The sequence below is a fragment of the Chanos chanos genome, chromosome 5 (assembly GCF_902362185.1).
Source record: "Chanos chanos chromosome 5, fChaCha1.1, whole genome shotgun sequence".
NCBI classification, from domain to species: Eukaryota; Metazoa; Chordata; class Actinopteri; order Gonorynchiformes; family Chanidae; genus Chanos; species Chanos chanos.
Genome location: NC_044499.1, coordinates 23,067,256 through 23,084,209, shown reverse-complemented (window position 1 = coordinate 23,084,209; position 16,954 = coordinate 23,067,256). Strand labels below are relative to the sequence as shown.

At 41.4% G+C, this 16,954-nt stretch overlaps 2 protein-coding genes across 3 annotated transcripts in view; both read left to right on the top strand.

Moving 5' to 3' along the window:
• rock1 (Rho-associated, coiled-coil containing protein kinase 1) overlaps nt 1-11,218 on the top strand; it is a 46,591-nt gene extending 35,373 nt beyond the window's left edge. Inside the window, exons 21-33 of one of the 2 annotated variants that reach the window (XM_030774033.1) lie at nt 788-857; nt 1,230-1,333; nt 1,569-1,734; nt 1,858-1,951; nt 2,327-2,415; nt 3,073-3,264; nt 3,675-3,840; nt 7,161-7,231; nt 7,579-7,667; nt 7,825-7,903; nt 8,029-8,290; nt 8,633-8,843; nt 10,272-11,218. In XM_030774033.1, coding sequence (XP_030629893.1) covers nt 788-857; nt 1,230-1,333; nt 1,569-1,734; nt 1,858-1,951; nt 2,327-2,415; nt 3,073-3,264; nt 3,675-3,840; nt 7,161-7,231; nt 7,579-7,667; nt 7,825-7,903; nt 8,029-8,290; nt 8,633-8,843; nt 10,272-10,275 — 1,597 coding nt within the window. In that variant the 3' untranslated portion in view covers nt 10,276-11,218. Of the gene's footprint in view, nt 1-787; nt 858-1,229; nt 1,334-1,568; nt 1,735-1,857; nt 1,952-2,326; nt 2,416-3,072; nt 3,265-3,674; nt 3,841-7,160; nt 7,232-7,578; nt 7,668-7,824; nt 7,904-8,028; nt 8,291-8,632; nt 8,844-9,659; nt 9,712-10,271 lie in introns of those variants that run through there. The other variant, XM_030774032.1, reaches the window with a different exon arrangement.
• Nucleotides 11,219-16,052: 4,834 nt separating this feature from the next.
• The window catches only part of greb1l (GREB1 like retinoic acid receptor coactivator), a 52,034-nt gene continuing 51,132 nt past the window's right edge, over nt 16,053-16,954 (top strand). Inside the window, exon 1 of the mRNA XM_030773912.1 lies at nt 16,053-16,115. The gene's annotated coding sequence lies outside the window, so the exon portion shown is untranslated. The remainder of the gene's footprint in view (nt 16,116-16,954) is intronic.

Below are 16,954 nucleotides of genomic sequence, written 5' to 3'. Positions count from 1 at the left end.
CTGATTCTGCTTGTGAAATGCAGACGCTCCCTGTACTGTAACATGAAAGCTGCCTTGGTTAGAGCCATAGTTGGCACACATTAGTCTGTTGTGGCATTCCTAGTCTAAAACCACCACCCTCCCCCCCATCCCCCCAGTGAAAGCTGAACGTACTCATTTTGTACTGTTCCAGCATGTTATGACTGCTGTCTCACCAGCACCCTTACCTTTCCCTGGCTTCTCCTGTCTGTACTGGCCTCCGAGCCCATGGAGGAATTATGATTTTTTTTTTTTACTCCAGAAAAGGCTATAATTCCAGCTTTTACACAGACGAAGCCAAAGCCTGCTGCCTGCCAGTGTTTACAACACAAGATTAGGGATTAGGTTAGCTCATGTCATGCCCCCCCCCCCCTCACCACAGCTCACTAATTCACCTCTATATTCTGGATTTTCTGCTGACGCTCGGCTGTGAAATGCACCCAGCTGATTTTGCTGTTACTTTTCAGCCAGGGTGTGAAAGCACATCTTTTATACCATGCCATTTTTTACAGTTATTGTAGTTATTTTAGCTCTGATGACAGTCTTTCTATTAGATTTATAAAATCAAGACGGGATGCCCGATGTAGACTGTCTAAATAGAGCTGTGAGCCTGTTTGAAGTCAATTGTCTTTGTCCTACCTGAAACATTTAAATGTCAGCACAACGACACTTTGGGATATACGCCACACTAACATGGTTATAGTAGCAGTGAGTGGACTGAATTGAGTCTGTATGTAGGCTGGTGATGGTATAACCCTTGTGTCTCCAGGCAGTACAGAGGCAATGAGGGACAAATGAGAGAACTTCAGGATCAGCTGGAGGCCGAGCAGTATTTCTCAGTAAGTGTCAACACTCTTAGTTATGCTTCATTAAACACTGCACAGTAAAAGGCTGGCACAATGTTTTCATGAAGCAGGAGTATTTGACTTGATATGCTCTATGCATTTTTCATACCAAACCTCCCTACTCTGTTTGTTAATGATATGTTTTTAAGACAGACAGGTTTTATGGGTTTTTTGTTGAGACTGTATTTCACAATCCTCTAAAGTGACTGTGACCATTGGTTTTTCGAGATGATGTGTTGATTTGGATAAAAGTCAAAGAAAAACTATAAAGTCATCCATGCCTGTCTCACGTCTGACTGGACACTAGGCGTCTCTGGGAGGACGTGTGTTCCAGACTAATGGAGCTTGGTTTCTCCTCTGTTCTAGACGCTTTATAAAACTCAGGTGAAGGAGCTGAAGGAGGAGCTGGAGGAGAAGAACCGTCAGGTCCAGGATGCTCAGAGGAGGGTGCAGGAGTTGCACAGTGAAAGGTAAAGCTTAAGCACTCGCATTTCTTTATCTTTCCTTTGCCTTTGAGTCTGTTGTTTATTCACGTAAATGGCAGACCTCTAAAGCCTGGATTAATCAAAGTCTCCAGACTTCCATTAATCCCCGTTCTGAAGGATGGCGGCCTACTCTGTCTTGAACTGGGGAAGGGGCCCACGGTTTTAAAATGAAAAGCCTCTTGTTTACTCAGGCGCGTGTGTGTGTGTTGTGTTTGGACAGGGATTCACTGTCTGCCCAGCTGGACCTGACGGTGACTAAAGCGGAGTCAGAACAACTGTCTCGGGCGCTGCAGGAGGAACAGTACTGCGAGCTGGTCCAGGAGAGCAAGAAGGCTGCCGCCCGACACAAACAGGAGATCGCCGACAAGGATGCCACTATTGCACGGGTCAGCACACGGGTCACCAACCAGACTCTTCCTTCTCTGCACCGCCTCACTACAGGTTTAAAGCGTGTCAGTCAACAGATCAAAACAAAACTGAAACCCTCCTTTTTTCCTCTTTTTATCTAGCTTGAGGAATCCAATAAAACTCTGACCAAAGACGTGGAGAACCTCAGCAAGGAAAAAGCCGAGCTGGACACAAAGCTCCGGGCCCAACAAGAAGGTACACTCTTCCCCTAGTCATTTTAATCTGCAGACAACCAAACGAAGACCTATTCATTATTCTTTTCATATCTGCAATCCTGTCAGTGTTTATAGGCTGATTTCAAGATTGAGTCTGTATTTAAGAGATCTTGAACCATCCACTTTGAAAGTCTCTTTGTGGTGCTAAAGGGAGATATAGTATACTGTAAATGTGAATTTAAAATATAGTATAAATCACAAAATGGTCTAAAATAGTCAAAAACACAAGAAAAATAATTTATGTACGTGTAGATATATGTGGACTGTTGCTTGAATGCACAGTGTGATGTCAGTTTATTGCACTATAACTCGTAGTGTTTGTTATTGATGAAATACTTTCTCCCCACCCCTGTAGAGTATGCAGCCCAGAAAGAGGAAATTACTAACTCAATCAAGGCCAACTATGAGAAAGTCCTCAACACAGAGCGAACTCTGAAGACCCAGGTAAAGGCCACATGTAATGACAACAGGGACCTTATGAATGTGCATTGCAATAGGAGTGTATGCGTTAAGTCTTTCTTCCAGGACAGGAATCGCTGTGTAGCTAGTTCAGTCATTCCAAAGAAGAATTGGCGTACTTTACCTTGATCACAAAAAAGCATTTGAAGAGCAGCCATTTGAATGTTTTTAAGTCACAGTTTTGCAAAGAAGTGGAATTGCCAATGACTGTCTAATTGGTAATGAATTTTATCACCGAAATTCCTCCATAGTGCTGCAGTATTACATTATTTATATCTTATGTCTGTTCAATCCTGTTGGCATTTGTGGGATATAAAGTGTATTATGTGCTGAATCTCCTGAACAATTTTTACTGAGGGCTTTTCCAAACACTGAGGATTTGCTAATCTTGTGTGGTTTCATCAGATAACAACCAAAGCAAGGTTGCGATGACAGACTAGCACACATGCAAAACCCTTGTTTAAAGTTACAGTTTAATTAACTCTCTCCCAGTGTTTTTAGCTGAAGAATATGACATTACACACATCTCAACCTAATGTGAAGTCATCCTGAGACCAACAGATCACATAAACACAGTACCCAGTGTGTGTCTAAAAAATGTTTCTGTGTGTGTTTGTTTTTTGCCGTTGGCTGTGAGCACAGGCAGTAAATAAACTGGCGGAGATTATGAACAGGAAGGACATGAAGCTGGACCAGAAGAAGAAGGGCAGCACAGCCGACCTGCGTAAGAAAGAAAAGGAGAACCGTAAGTTACAGCTGGAGCTGAACCAGGAGAAGGACAAGTTCAACCACATGGCCATCAAGTACCAGAAGGAGCTCAGCGAGATGCAGGCGGTGGGTGGGAGTATTGCACTAATGCTGGCTGAAAGGGCGTTTTTGTTTGTCAGTCAACTTATTGCCTCCCCCTGTCATAATTCTTTAGGATCTGATTACAGCCCACGATTAGCCAGCGGTATCCCGGTAACTTGGCTACAACGCCATTCATTCAGATTTTGTGGATTTGTTTTGCGGACTAGGGGATTTTCAGAAATACTGCATTAAGAAATTTCAATCAGGCTGACCTCTCACTGAAAAACAGAAAGCTACCTTGAAAACCAGGTATAATTCAAACAAAGCTTGCTAAAAAGCCAGAGACAGCCTTGGGGATTTGTGTTGAGAGTATCTGTCTGTGATCATCTGCTTGATCAAACTATCCTATTCATTATCTGATCCTAATTATGCAATTTTTTAATCCTCCCTCACAGCAACTGGCCGAGGAGTGTACTTATCGTACAGAGTTGCAGATGCAGCTGGACAGTAAGGAGAGTGACATCGAGCAGCTGAGAGAGAAACTGAACGACCTGCAGCTTCGCATGGACAACTCCAGTGTCACCAGTCTCCAGGCCGATGAGATAGACAGCAACATCGCTGGTAAGAGCACCCCAAGCCTGCTCCTCAAAGCCTGTGACCGGTCAGCTTTTCACAGCCTGGACTGTCCCAGGAACAGACCAGTCTGCTTCTGGACGGTGAACTGTTGTCTCTTCAGACAGTTTATTATAGTCATGAAATGAAATTGATCCTGGTTTGCGCAAGAAAACTTCTCATTTTCACACCTAAATTTACTATGTGCATTTTTGAGAATTTTATTAGGCTTCAATTCACAGCAACTAACTAATCAATTTTTTTTTGTTGTTTTTTTTTCAAGTTTTCATATTCTTAACCACAGGTGACTACCGTATGTTTGAGTAGAACATGTGAAATGCTGAGTACAATGACAGCAGTAGCCTCTGCTGAGATGTGGTTTCTCCTGTTTTCATTAAACAGGAGATTACCCATCATGCATTGTGTCATGAATAAAAAATACTAGACAGTTGGCTGTGTGATCATCAGCCTCAGTCAGCAGTGCTCAGATGAATTTTTTTTTTTACCCACCCCCCACCGCCGGCCATGATGTCATTGCACAGGTTTGAGTTGCACATCAGTCTATGGTTTGAGCAGAGTTAATCATTTGGTTTATTATTCTTCTTCATTAAATTGAGTATGCTGACAAATGGAGGTGGGTGCCACATGGTTGAATGGCGGTGTATAAAGCCCTTCTTTACACTTGATAGTGAAAGAGTGAGAGTCCTATGCTCCACAGACAGAGCCAACTGAGAATGAGCAGGAGGTTATTTAGTCAGACTACTCTTTACACTTTACTCCATTCTCAACAAGCGAGTGCCGATCATGACCGAAGACACCTGCAGACTTGGGTGTTTCTGTAATTAAGACTCACCGGCTGCCACACTGGCCCATGTTATGACATCACTCATGGAAGACTGGCCCGACGTCACTTCAGTTAGAGCTCCAGTTCACATGCTGTGGCCAGGGCCCCTCAGACAGGCTCCACTGGGGCTTGGTGCTAGAGTGCCATGTTAAAACACCTGATGCAGGTGTTATGGCAGTCACCTGTACATGTCTGAGACTATTTGAAATATTCAAATTTATGGCATTAGTTAAGACCTGCCAGTCAGCTGTGCTATCCTTGCCTTATAAAATTCTCCCTCTGTGATGTTTTAACATAACGAGCTATCAAAAAAAAAAAACGGTCAAAATGTGGAACTATGGGATCTGGTTTAGGTGTAAGTCTGAATTTCATGTGTTATAAGAGATTGTCAACTTTGTCATCATTACATTGGTGTTTGTTTATTTTTTAAATCTGTTATGTGAATGTACAGTTACTTTATGAGTTGCATTCTGATATACATTTGTGTCTTTTTCAAGCCATTCTCATCTCGTTTCCACAGCCTTCATGTCAAATGCTCTCTGTTTAGCCCGATACAGCCAGCTATACCAGAAAAGACTTCAACTTCATTTTCAACATTTCAGAACTCTTCCTTCAGTAATAAACTCATGCAGACATTAGTCGCTCCTTTTCATAAGTGCTCTTCTAAAAATTCTCTTAGAAGTCCTCTTACTATACTATACTAGTGGTAAAACCTTGTTTATGCTCTTCTAAGTAAGGTTTATTTCTCTAAACAACCTTTATAGTTTCACTCAAATACAGTTTTATTTGTTAGATTTGGTAAAGGACTGGTTTATTAGTCAGTTTTGATAAAGTATAGTTTTATTAGTTTAGGTGTAGTTTAATTGGTCAGTTTTGATAAAGTACAGTTTTATTGGTCAGTTTTAGTGAAGCCTAGCCTCATGAGTTATGGGAACTTGTCTTTTGTCATGTTGGCGGGTGGGTTACTGTTATTCATTGTCACTTATTTGCTGCTGTTTGTGTTTTGAGGTCCTCTCTCATCTCTTATGTCCTCTCATATCCAGTCGATTCTCCTTCCTCTCCTAATCTCTGTTTCTTCTGTTCTTTTTCCTCTGTGAGTAACTGGGAGTTTGGGTCCCTTTCTGCCTGGCCTGTGATATTGAGTCTCTGTATTTTGGCCTTTTTTTCTTTTCTTTTCAGCTCAAACATAGTGTTCACGAACACTTTTGAAATGTTCTCAGGGTACCAGAGAAACACAATAGAAAGTGAGGTTTTGTGGATCCATCTCTTCTACTGGCCCTGAAGTTGGTGGGGGTGGGGGGGGGGGGGGGGGTGTTTGCTGTTGAAGCACGTAACAGGAGATTGTTGACCTTTTTTTGTTATGTGTAGTATTTTTCATTCCAAGTGGATTGGGGTGAGTTGTAGTAGTTCACCAGCTAGTCCAACAAATCAAGACACTTAGTTAATATAGACTATAGACAGTTAATATAGACTTTGGCCCACAATGTTGATTTAGTTAGCTGGTAATTATGGTAACAATTTATATAAAACGTGAAAATATTACAGGTAGTATCTCCCTCTAAAATTTCTAACTCCAGCATTCCCCATTACTTATGTAGACACTGCATATTGATGTATGTTGGCTGGTTTATTTGAAGGGTAAACACAGCAAGAAGGATAACGTCCAGAGATGCCAAGTAACACACCAGTATTAACTTAAACACACCGGTCACTCTGAGCACCTCTCAAAAGTATTCACTCTCAATACGCACTCACTGTTTTTTTTCTTTCTTTCTTTCTTTGTCTTTCTTTTTCACCCCTCCACTGTAACAGCTTAAACACGGTCACTTTTCCTGTTTTCACAGCATGCTCACCACTGAACAAATGAATCTTACACACACGTCCTCAGTCCCACACTGCACTTCACAACACCATTCCTCCTCTTTTATCTTTCTCCTTTCCTCTCCTCTAACAGCAGCATGTCTCTGCCTCCCGTCCAGGTGACACTTTAACATAACGAGTGTGAAACCACTGTGACTGTTTGACAGACAGACAGACAGACAGCTAGTCTGTCACAGAGGCATGTGGCGCTGAAACTCAGACCGCCTGCCTTTCCTTGTGTTTTCAGTCGTGGTCCTGCATGGGTAACCAACATCCTGTCAGCTCTGAAGTAAAGGTTTCTGGTTTAGTTAAATGACTAACAGGATGTCTCTGTCCGTTATTGGTTTCCATTCATTAATAAGGGCAGAGTTGTTAATGAGTCAAGCATGAAACCTTGCTAAACCCGACAGGAGTTCATCTAAACACTGTTCATTTAAAGTGTGACTGGACTGCGTGTGGCAGCTGGAGTTGATGTGGAGTTTTTGTGCTTCGTGTCATTTGGCCTTTGGTTTTCAGTCAAGTTTGAGTTTTTTTAGCTCACTGCATGTGTGTGTTTTTGTGTGTTTGTGTGTGTGTGTCCTGGAGTTCTTGGTTTTAACATGCATTTGCACTTATCTTCCGGCAGAATCCAGACTGGAAGGCTGGCTTTCAATACCTAACAGGGCTAACATAAAGAGATACGGCTGGAAGAAACAGGTAAGGGCCAGGACAGTTTTCTTCTGACTGACTACTGAAACAATAACTGTCTACAAATAGAATATAGGGTGCTGTGTATAGGGTGTTTGTACTGAGGAGTATCACTTATCAAGAGAATTTACAGTAAGTTGTATGAACATGTACAGTTTGAACATGAATGTAAAAGCTGATTGATGATTCTGCCAGTAGGTATGATTCTGCTTGTAGGTGATGTGATGTCCTGCATTGCTAGAACGTTCTCTGGCATGCTACTGGCTCCTAGTATCTTTTAGATTAGCAGCCTTTCTCACAGTCACGACTCCTCTAACTCTCCTGTGCTGTCCTGGACTTTTTGTCTTCCTCTCCAGTACGTCGTGGTGAGCAGTAAGAAAATCCTGTTCTACAATGACGAACAGGACAAAGAACAATCAAACCCCTCCATGGTACTAGATATTGAGTAAGTGCTTCCTTGAGAATTTCGTTTGGCGTGTTCCGCAGTGTTCCGTGGATGGTTTGCAATATTAATGCTTTAGTGTAAAACCCTCACATCTCTCACTCTCTCCCCCACCCCCTTTCTCTTTCCTCCTGCATTAATATCGTATTCTTACTCACAGTAAACTGTTCCACGTGCGACCGGTCACACAGGGTGATGTGTATCGAGCAGAGACGGACGAAATTCCACGAATATTCCAGGTCAGTTTGACCTCCGTCATCACTCAAGTGGCAACGCACAGAGCACATTAACAGAGGACTGTGAAGAAACGAAACCTGTCGTCGGTCGATGTCTTAACCTGCCGTGTTTCATTTCCCCCTGTCAGATCCTTTACGCCAACGAAGGCGAGTGCCGGAAAGAGGCGGAGATGGAGGCAGTCCCTCAGGGTGACAAATCCAACTGTTTGGCCCATAAGGGTCACGAGTTCATCCCCACGCTGTATCACTTCCCCTCCAACTGCGAGGCCTGCTCCAAACCACTGTGGCATGTCTTCAAACCGCCGCCCGCGCTGGAGTGCCGTCGCTGCCACGTCAAGTGCCACAAGGACCACCTGGACAAGAAGGAGGACGTCATCGCCCCCTGCAAAGGTAAGGAGCCTTCGCCCGAAACACGTGCGCTCGTTCATGTACGCGTAAAATCTGTCATTTTTTTGGCTGTTCTCGACCAGGCAGACTGACATACACGCAGTGTGTCAGGTCGGCTTTCTGCTTTCACCTGCTACGTTTGCATGCAAAACATTTCCTCAGTGTGAGAAGATGACATGTTCCAAATGGACTGTTTATAATTACAGCAGTGGATGAGCAGATGGCACAATACAACTGTTCACTCATGGCCTATTGATTCAGAGAGAATATTTTCATTGCGGTTTGTTCTTGGACGATTTTTGGTGAAATCAATCTGTGTGTGTGTGTGTGTGTGTTTCCCTGCAGTTAACTATGATGTGACATCAGCAAGAGACATGCTTCTGTTGGCCTTGTCCCAAGAAGAACAGAAGAAGTGGATTGGCCATCTGGGCAAGAAGATTCCCAAAACCCCGCCCTCCTCCTTCTCCAGGGCGTCACCGCGTACCATGTCGACCCGCTCCGTCGTAGCAAACCAATCCTTCCGGAAGAATCCCAAAAACATCGCAGGCAAGCCAAGGTAAATACAGCAGCTGAAGCACTAGAAAAACTAGCAGGCTTTTGGCAGCATAATAAGGTAATCCCAGAAGCCTGTATCAGAATACCGTTCCATATCAAGTTTGAGTTCTCAGTCTGTGCCCACCCTGCTGAAGGCGTAATAGCGAACCTGTCCCTTAACTGTAAGCTAAAGCAGCCCTTAACCCTGGGCACAAGAGCTGAAAACCTGTGTGGACAAACGGAAGGAAACAGCACTGCTTAGTACGACGCCAAAGTGGTTAGAAAAGCTGAGCTGAGCCAAGAGTTTTCTCAGAGCCCCTGATAGATTGTGAGTGATATGAATGAGTGGTAGCGGTGATGGCAGAGCTAAAGAACAATGACACAGACACGAGGGAAAAAAATGTAACCCTCTGTCAGGTGTCTGAGTGTGTGCAGGGTTTTACCGCATCAATTGATTCATTCTGATACAAGTTAATATGGAAGTCTGTATGCAGTCTAATTAGAGTAGTGAAATAAAACAGTTTGTGCTCAAACACAGTAGATAAAGTGAAGTGTCATACAATGTAATACGAACAGTTTTGCTATTATGTGTGTAATGTTTACTAAACACATATGAACTAGTCACATGACTTGACTCCTGATACGTAATCAGACGGTTGCTGAAGAGGGCAGTGCAGAAGCGGAGCAGTGGAAACGCTCAGTGAAGGCAGATGGAGAGGAATAGCGTTTCCATGCGTGTCCTTTGTGAGAGTGACTGAATGTGAGGGAGTTGTTTTTCTGTAGGGTGGGCAGCCACCAGTGTGTAGTCCTGTGACCGGCCGTCTGTCTCTCGTTATAGCAGGGCACAGTCCATCCTCCAGGCCGCAGACAGCACATCAAGTACATGCTGACAAGAACAAACACAACACCAAACCCTTATTTTCACACCTTGCTCAGACTAGACTGTTTCTGCTCCACTGTCCCTGTGTCTTTATTTATTAAGAGTGTTTCTGGTGAAGCAGAATAATGGTGGCTTTTTTTTTTCTTCTTCTTCTTCTTTGTGGTTTGTTCTACTCTCTTGGAACTTGTGTTTTTGTGCATGTCGCTCTTATGGATTTTGTGATTGTTTCTGATTTTTAATTAAAAAGAAAACAAAAATATTACGAAATAGCCTTGGGCACACTTGATGAGGCTTGAAAGAACAGACGTCTGAATTCATGAACTACTTTTCCTCAACTAAAGTGAAGTGTACTTTTTTTTTTTTTTGTTTATATTTTTTGATTGGGTTAACCTTTTTGGAAACTAACAAGGATCTGTATTCTAACTTCAGATATGCTCTGGATGGGCCTCTCTGTCCCAAATATAAATAAACCTACCTAAAATAAGCATATTTTAAATTAGAATATGATCCTGAATGTTAGGTCATTCTTTTAACCGATACTGGACCACATCTCTCTCTTCTCTCTTTCAGCTAACCATCTGAAGCATTGGACTCTATTGGGACTTTGTATCTTTCCTGTCCCTTTCTTCTCCATACCCCAAACACAAAAAATGAAATAAAATAAGGATTTCCGCTAATTACTCATACAGCTGAATTTTTGAAGATAAAACGTTTTAGAATAATGGTGACCCGTGCTGGAAAGTCAGAGACTACCCAGCATGAAGCATCAGGACGTTTTTGAAAGTCCGCAAATTTTTTTGCACCCCTTCTCCTTCTTTCTCCCTCTTCTCCTCCTATTGGGATTCCACCAAGCCTTCCAGTCTCTCCCTCTTCCACCTCCTCCTCTTCCTCCTCCTCTTCTCCTTCCACCACATGAACTCTCCTGTCACTGTCATGGTGAGGAGTGCTTGGTGGTCTTTGAGGCTTTGGGATGAACAGTGTGGGGGGGGGACTGCAGGCTGTCCATGTGGCTCCGTTTCTCATTCTGTGCTCCTCTCAGACTGGCAGTGGTGTTTGGAAAGGGGGGGGGGGGGTGTTACGCTGAAGCTTGGACCTTTTCCTGCATGTCAGAGGTCAGCGCAGAGGTCACGTATCGCAGAGAAATGCCATGGGTGGAAGTGGGTGCATCTGAGAGACACTGAATTCACTCAGGCCCCCCTCCAACAAAGAGGGGGGGACACACTAGTTTGGAAAAAAAAAGAAAAGAAAAGATGACGGCAAACTGTCTCCATCCAGACTGACTCTGGTGCCCTGTTCTCATGGACTCTGGTGGCCTTAGTGTTTCAGTCCCTTCACAGAGAAGGAAAACAATGCGCAATTGGTTAAAAAAAAAAAAGAAAAAAAAAAAAGAAGTAAAACAAGAACTAGTTAGGACAGAGTATTGGGTACTGAGTGTTAGATTTCGTTTTTGTTTTGTTTTTTTCTGTTATTCACGGAGCATGCAAGATCATTACAATCTATGCATTGTGTTATAATAATAATAATAATAATTATTATTATTATCATTATTGTTATTATTATTGTTATTATTATTATTGTTGTTGCTGTTGTTGTGCTCCAAGCCGTAGGAAGACCATTGTGGTGTTTGGAGACCTAAGTTGTCATAGAAACCATTGACTTTCTTATGTTGTTCATTGGGTACATTGTTTCTGTAATATCTCTTGTTTTGATTCTTTTTTGTTTTGTGTAATATGTTGCCTTACATTTGATACATAGATAAATGGTTGAAAAGGAAAACATTAAGTTAACAAATGTAAAACTGCACTGTTTGAATATTGTAAGTTATTGGTAGAAGACTACATAGGTGTAGCATCTGATCCGCCTAGTGCCTTACCCCCTTTTTTTTTTTTTTTTTTTTTTTTGGATAACGATTTTACTGCCATATCTGTTTGCGTTATTCTCCAAACAAAAAAAAAAAAAAAGAAAGAAAAAAAAAGACGAATCTTAACTATATCATAATTTGTTGGTTTTTTTAAACAAAGGAATATCTTCCACTTAGTGGGTTTTATCAGAATCTCTCCAGTTGGAGTTGGAATAAACAGTCTTTTGTTTTGGGCAGAATGCATAACGTCAACCAAAGTCCCAGAGTTCAGAGTTCAATATTCGATGGATGTTGCCCCCTCCTGCCAAAGGGGCGGGGCTCCCAGTGTTACGGTCTCCTGTCAAATGTTGTCACAGAAACACGGCCCCTCCCATTCTCACAGACGCTACACAGTTCTCTTCAGTGTACATAATCAGCGACTTTAGCAATCATGAATACCTCCTCACATATTCCAAATTGTTTTTACAGTATGTTTTCATTTAAGGAAAAAAAAATAAAAAAAGAAGAAGCACTGGAACTAGGCTTGCTCATCTGTTTTTCTTTGTTGTCTCGGATGACTTGCATGTTTAATTGCATTGGAGGCCGCACTGACGGATATGTGTCAATAAACATATCTTTATCATCTGTGATGTCTCTTTTCTCTGTGTCACACACACACAGACAATACAGGGTGTGTGAAATTTTCAACAAGCCAAAACATACTACTCTGAATGCAGCTTATGTGCCAGTTCCTTACCCATGAACCTACTGAGCAGTTCCACTGTTGGTCTCACCAGGAGCAAACGCACTTAGTTAAGCTAAGTCTTGACAGTCGGCCGTGCTAGCACTGCTCTTGAACAAACATGTTAAGGCCTATCTGCACTTCAGCAAAAGATTTTATAAACTGGCGAAAAGGTGGTTTCATGACATTTTATCTGTTGGAATTCAAATTCATTATTTCATTCCAACTTCAAAATATGTTAGAAATGTAATTGGAGCAGATGAATATTTGTAGATCCTATTATAGTATGTTTCATGGTACACATTATACCTCTGAGAAACATTATGACACGTTTAACTCCAGTCGTGAGTATGAACGGAGTTTATCATCTGCAGCTATGTGACAAAGTCAAATTGTGTTAGACACAATGGTAACAGGTGAAAGGTACATGTGACAAAGATGGTTGAAGTGTAATGACAAAAACTACCTCACATATGGGGCTTCCCTGACAGACCTGGAGACCGGGAGATCAACATACACCGGCACTTTCATTAAACTAAGGACAGTACTTCTACACTTGTGACTGTGAAGTGAACAGATTGATTTGTGTCCATCTTCATTGAGTCCTGATGTATATGCAGATGTAGTCATCTTAAAAAAATTCTTAAATCTGAAGGATGGTTATCTTTTTATCATAGTCGCCCATTCATCAAGACATGTCTGATCTGGATATGAACAAGCGTCCTTGTCTATCAGGGAAAACGATGGCAAGAGATTGGTGTCATGTCATTTTTACCAGAGGGAGAAGAGAGGAGCACTGTGCTTAGAGAGGGCCAGGGACTCTGCACAGAGGACCTCTAGCATCAGAGTGTGTGCTAACTCACAGAAATGGCTTTAGATCCTCCAGACCGGCCCTCTACAACTGCATGTCTCAGACAAGCAAGAGTCCAACGGTTACGCTGTGTCCAATGGATACAGTCACGTCTCCTCTAACAGCTCTCTGGAGAGCTCTGAAAGTCATGTAGATGCTCTGTGGGTTCCTTTCATATCGTAAATAACCCTCAAGATATATATCTGTAAAACGTTCTGTGCTAAACAACTCAACAGCCAAACAGAGCAAATGAACAGATCAAAAAGCAGTAAGTAAATCCAGTTATATGTTGACTAAATTGTATAATCTGTCCATAACTGTCTCCAAAATATTGTTTAATTACCAATGGTTACTGCTGTTATTTGCGTATTATATTAGTTATCAGCTTTGAAATCTTATAAAGCAGCTTTTTAGGAAGGACTTATGTGAAAGTGAAGACAAATATGATATATTTATGGATGAGAGAGAATTTAACTGAATATTTAGTGAGAGTCCAGAAACCCACAGTTACTATACTGTCAAAAGTCCAAAAGGCACTGTTCATCTGAAGGTGAGAATTTAGTATGAGATGTTTATGCTTTCTCCTCTAATGGAAGAAGAGTTCACACAGGAGACATCACAGTGTTGAGTTATGGCGCGAGCGATGTCATGTTGCTGGTTTTCTGCCTGTGAAGAATGACTTTTTTTTTTTTTTTGGCAAAAGAGTACATCCCTGAGAGAGAGGAAGTGTCAGTACACCAGGAACACAGAGGGGAAAACTAAATCTTAGTTTTTAGAGTTAAAACAAATGCGTGCAGGACAGTGGGCCTCCAGGACTAGCGATGAGAATCACTGCCCTGGAGTGAGTGGATGAGGTCAAAGTGATATATTTTTGGAAGCAGTCATCATGTGCAAGCATTATTTTCATTAAACAAATATATGTATATATTGTTGTGGATAAGGAACTCCATGATCAATTTTTTTTACTGGACGTACTGAGTTTTAGAGTTGACCTTGTGTACATTACCACACTCTGTTTTCCATTGATCCATCTTAATTAGGGATCCGTAGATGGCTACTATTTGATATATGTCTTACATTTTTAGTTTAAATTATTAAAAAGTTTGGAAGGAAAATAAGATGGTTCAAGGAAAATGTCCCTTTGGACTAGAAAAGATGCTGAATATTTCCTGTTTTCTGCGGTCTTATGTTATTGCCAGGTTGAACCAGTAGGTGGCATATGGAAACATTCAAGTGACTGCATTACTTGCCTGACTTTGATGAGGTACGCTCGGGCAGTTCATTGATTTTTGTATTTGAGAAGCTCCCGTACAGCACCGGTGTTCGTTCAAGTATCTATCGTTTTAAGTTTATAAGACAAACGTCTGTCTTACACGGAGGCTTAAGGGGATTCCGAGACCACTGAACAAAAACACTGAAACCAGGGAGAGAACAGATTTTTGACAGGCCCTGGTTAAGAAAGAAAGAAAGAAAGAAAGAAAAGGAAAAATGGTTTGCTTTGTTGTTTTGCTTGGAGCTCACTGTCAGAACAACTTGTTCTAACCTTACTTGTCACATGAGTGCCAATCTGATGCTTTGGAGGTACTTCAATACAGAACTGAGCGTCTTGTTAAAAATTTCTGGCACTCAGGCTTTAAAATAACCGTCACGTGTCACAGCACAAACATAACTGTCATGATACGAGTTATTATACTCTTCTACGGAATAATAGAAAGTTGAAAAAAAAAAAAAAAGAACAAGAACAAGAAACACTTTCTGATATGAAAGTACCTGCTCCGTTCAAGTAGTTAACGATGCTCTGCCTGGTGTTGGATAAAAAGATCCTGAGTCGCCGCCGCCCCTTCTCTCCTAGTCAGAGAAACACAGCTTGTTTCAGCAGGACAAAATCTACATCAAACTTCTAAGAGACGCCTTTGACCGGTTATCAGTTTTCCCAATGTTTCATATAATTAGTCACATTCATTGCAGAGGTTCATGCATACATTTATGTACATATGTAACAATTATTTGGTTAATCGTTTTAATGTTTTCTACTGATTTTACAATTATCTTTAAAAATCATTTTCACGTTGTTTGTGATACACTACTGTTCAGTTTAACAGTGATTCCTGATAGCCTACCTCTCTAAGACTTTCCCACCACCTCATAGATATTTTTGCTTTTAACGAAACCCAGTTTTATCACATAAATATGGTGCTTAGTATTGTACGTGACTCTCAGTGATGTAGCCGCTAACTTTGCGGTTCACCTATTTTGAAATGCAAAGTGAAACGTAGGCTACTTCTAAGAGATTTACTTTGCTCAGCTAATTTAGGGAAGTTTTACAAATGTGGGGAATCTCTGTATGTATATACATAAATGAGCGAGAGACCATGTCAGAGAGTAATGACTATTTGTTGAGGGTTTCACAGTAAAATACATGAACATGGTCAGCACGAATGATGGAGAAAGTAATAGACTGTAGATAGTCATCCCGCATATGTATTAACCAGCATGGCTACATTTATTCCCCGAATGTCTTGCTGATAAACATTGTACTGTTGGTATGTGCTTTAAAAATGATCAGCAGCCTACCCTACATTATTCAAATCGCTGTTCCTCGCACGTACATCTTAAATAACAGAGCAACATTGGTTAATGTGACTATTGTCATGATCCGTTACTTTTGATGAAGTGGGCTTTGTTTTAGAAAGCGAATGTATCACTGTTGCGCAGTGTTTGTATCGCGTCTTTCTTAAGAGCGTATTAAGTTCGCTCTGTTCGTTTAGAGGAACTACACGGCACAGGCAGATCTGTTCACCAAAGCCAGATGGTTCATACAGTGAGTTCTTTGACGTCACGTCCAACGTCCCTATGGCTCAGCTCAAGAGGGAAAATTAAGACAAAATTGTGCTGAACCGAGGCAGCAACAAGGAGACGAAGATAAGGTGATCTTCATCTCTGTAACCGCCCGTTAACAAAGTATTTTAAACACGCAGAAAGGTAAGTCAAGTCAGATCTGGTTTTGAAAACAGGCTAAACATTTTTTACGTTTTGTGAATCACTGTTGTTACGTTGCGATAACTAAAGTAACTTCGCACACTTAGCAGTATTTGATGGGTGAACGTTTAATTTGCATTGGATGGTAAAGATTCTGTCTAAGACAGAATGGAGTCTGTATGTTTAGCGTTGTTTTGCTACGTACGTGTACAAGAAAAAAAAATAGGTTTCAAGTGCGCAGTGTTTACAGACACATCTCCGCGCAAGCACACGGAGAAGATGCGTTCATGAGCCTGGACTGCATCAAAAATCTAACATGTTTTATGACATTGTCATACTATTGTTACAGTTCAGGTGCATTAAGCTACGTTAAGCGTTTTTCACGTTGAGCGTTTTAGAATGTCCCTTGTTGTATGTTACCCTTAAGTTTTTCAAATAGCCTATACTTGCGTGGATCATCTATATACATTTTTATAGCCTGAGTGGTCCTGCGTGACTAGTGTACAGTCACCACGGGAACAGTGAACCTAAGACAAGATATGGTTGGTTACATTACGTAAACATGACAAATATCAGTTAAAAGAAAAAAAAATATGAGAACTGAAATGTCTCAAATTTTGATTCGGGTAGAATAAATGTCTGGCACTCTGCTTAAGGTAGATTTAGTCTTTAAGGTAGACGCATCGGGATAAATTTAATATGGTATAATTAAATAATGTTGAAATATTTGGAGGAGCGGCTTAGCGACGCAGTGATGCCTTGTGGAGGATATGCCTACATTGACCTGGTTTGGTCAAAAATGTTAGTAGGTTACGTTCTTAGAAAGATTCAATACGAGCGCA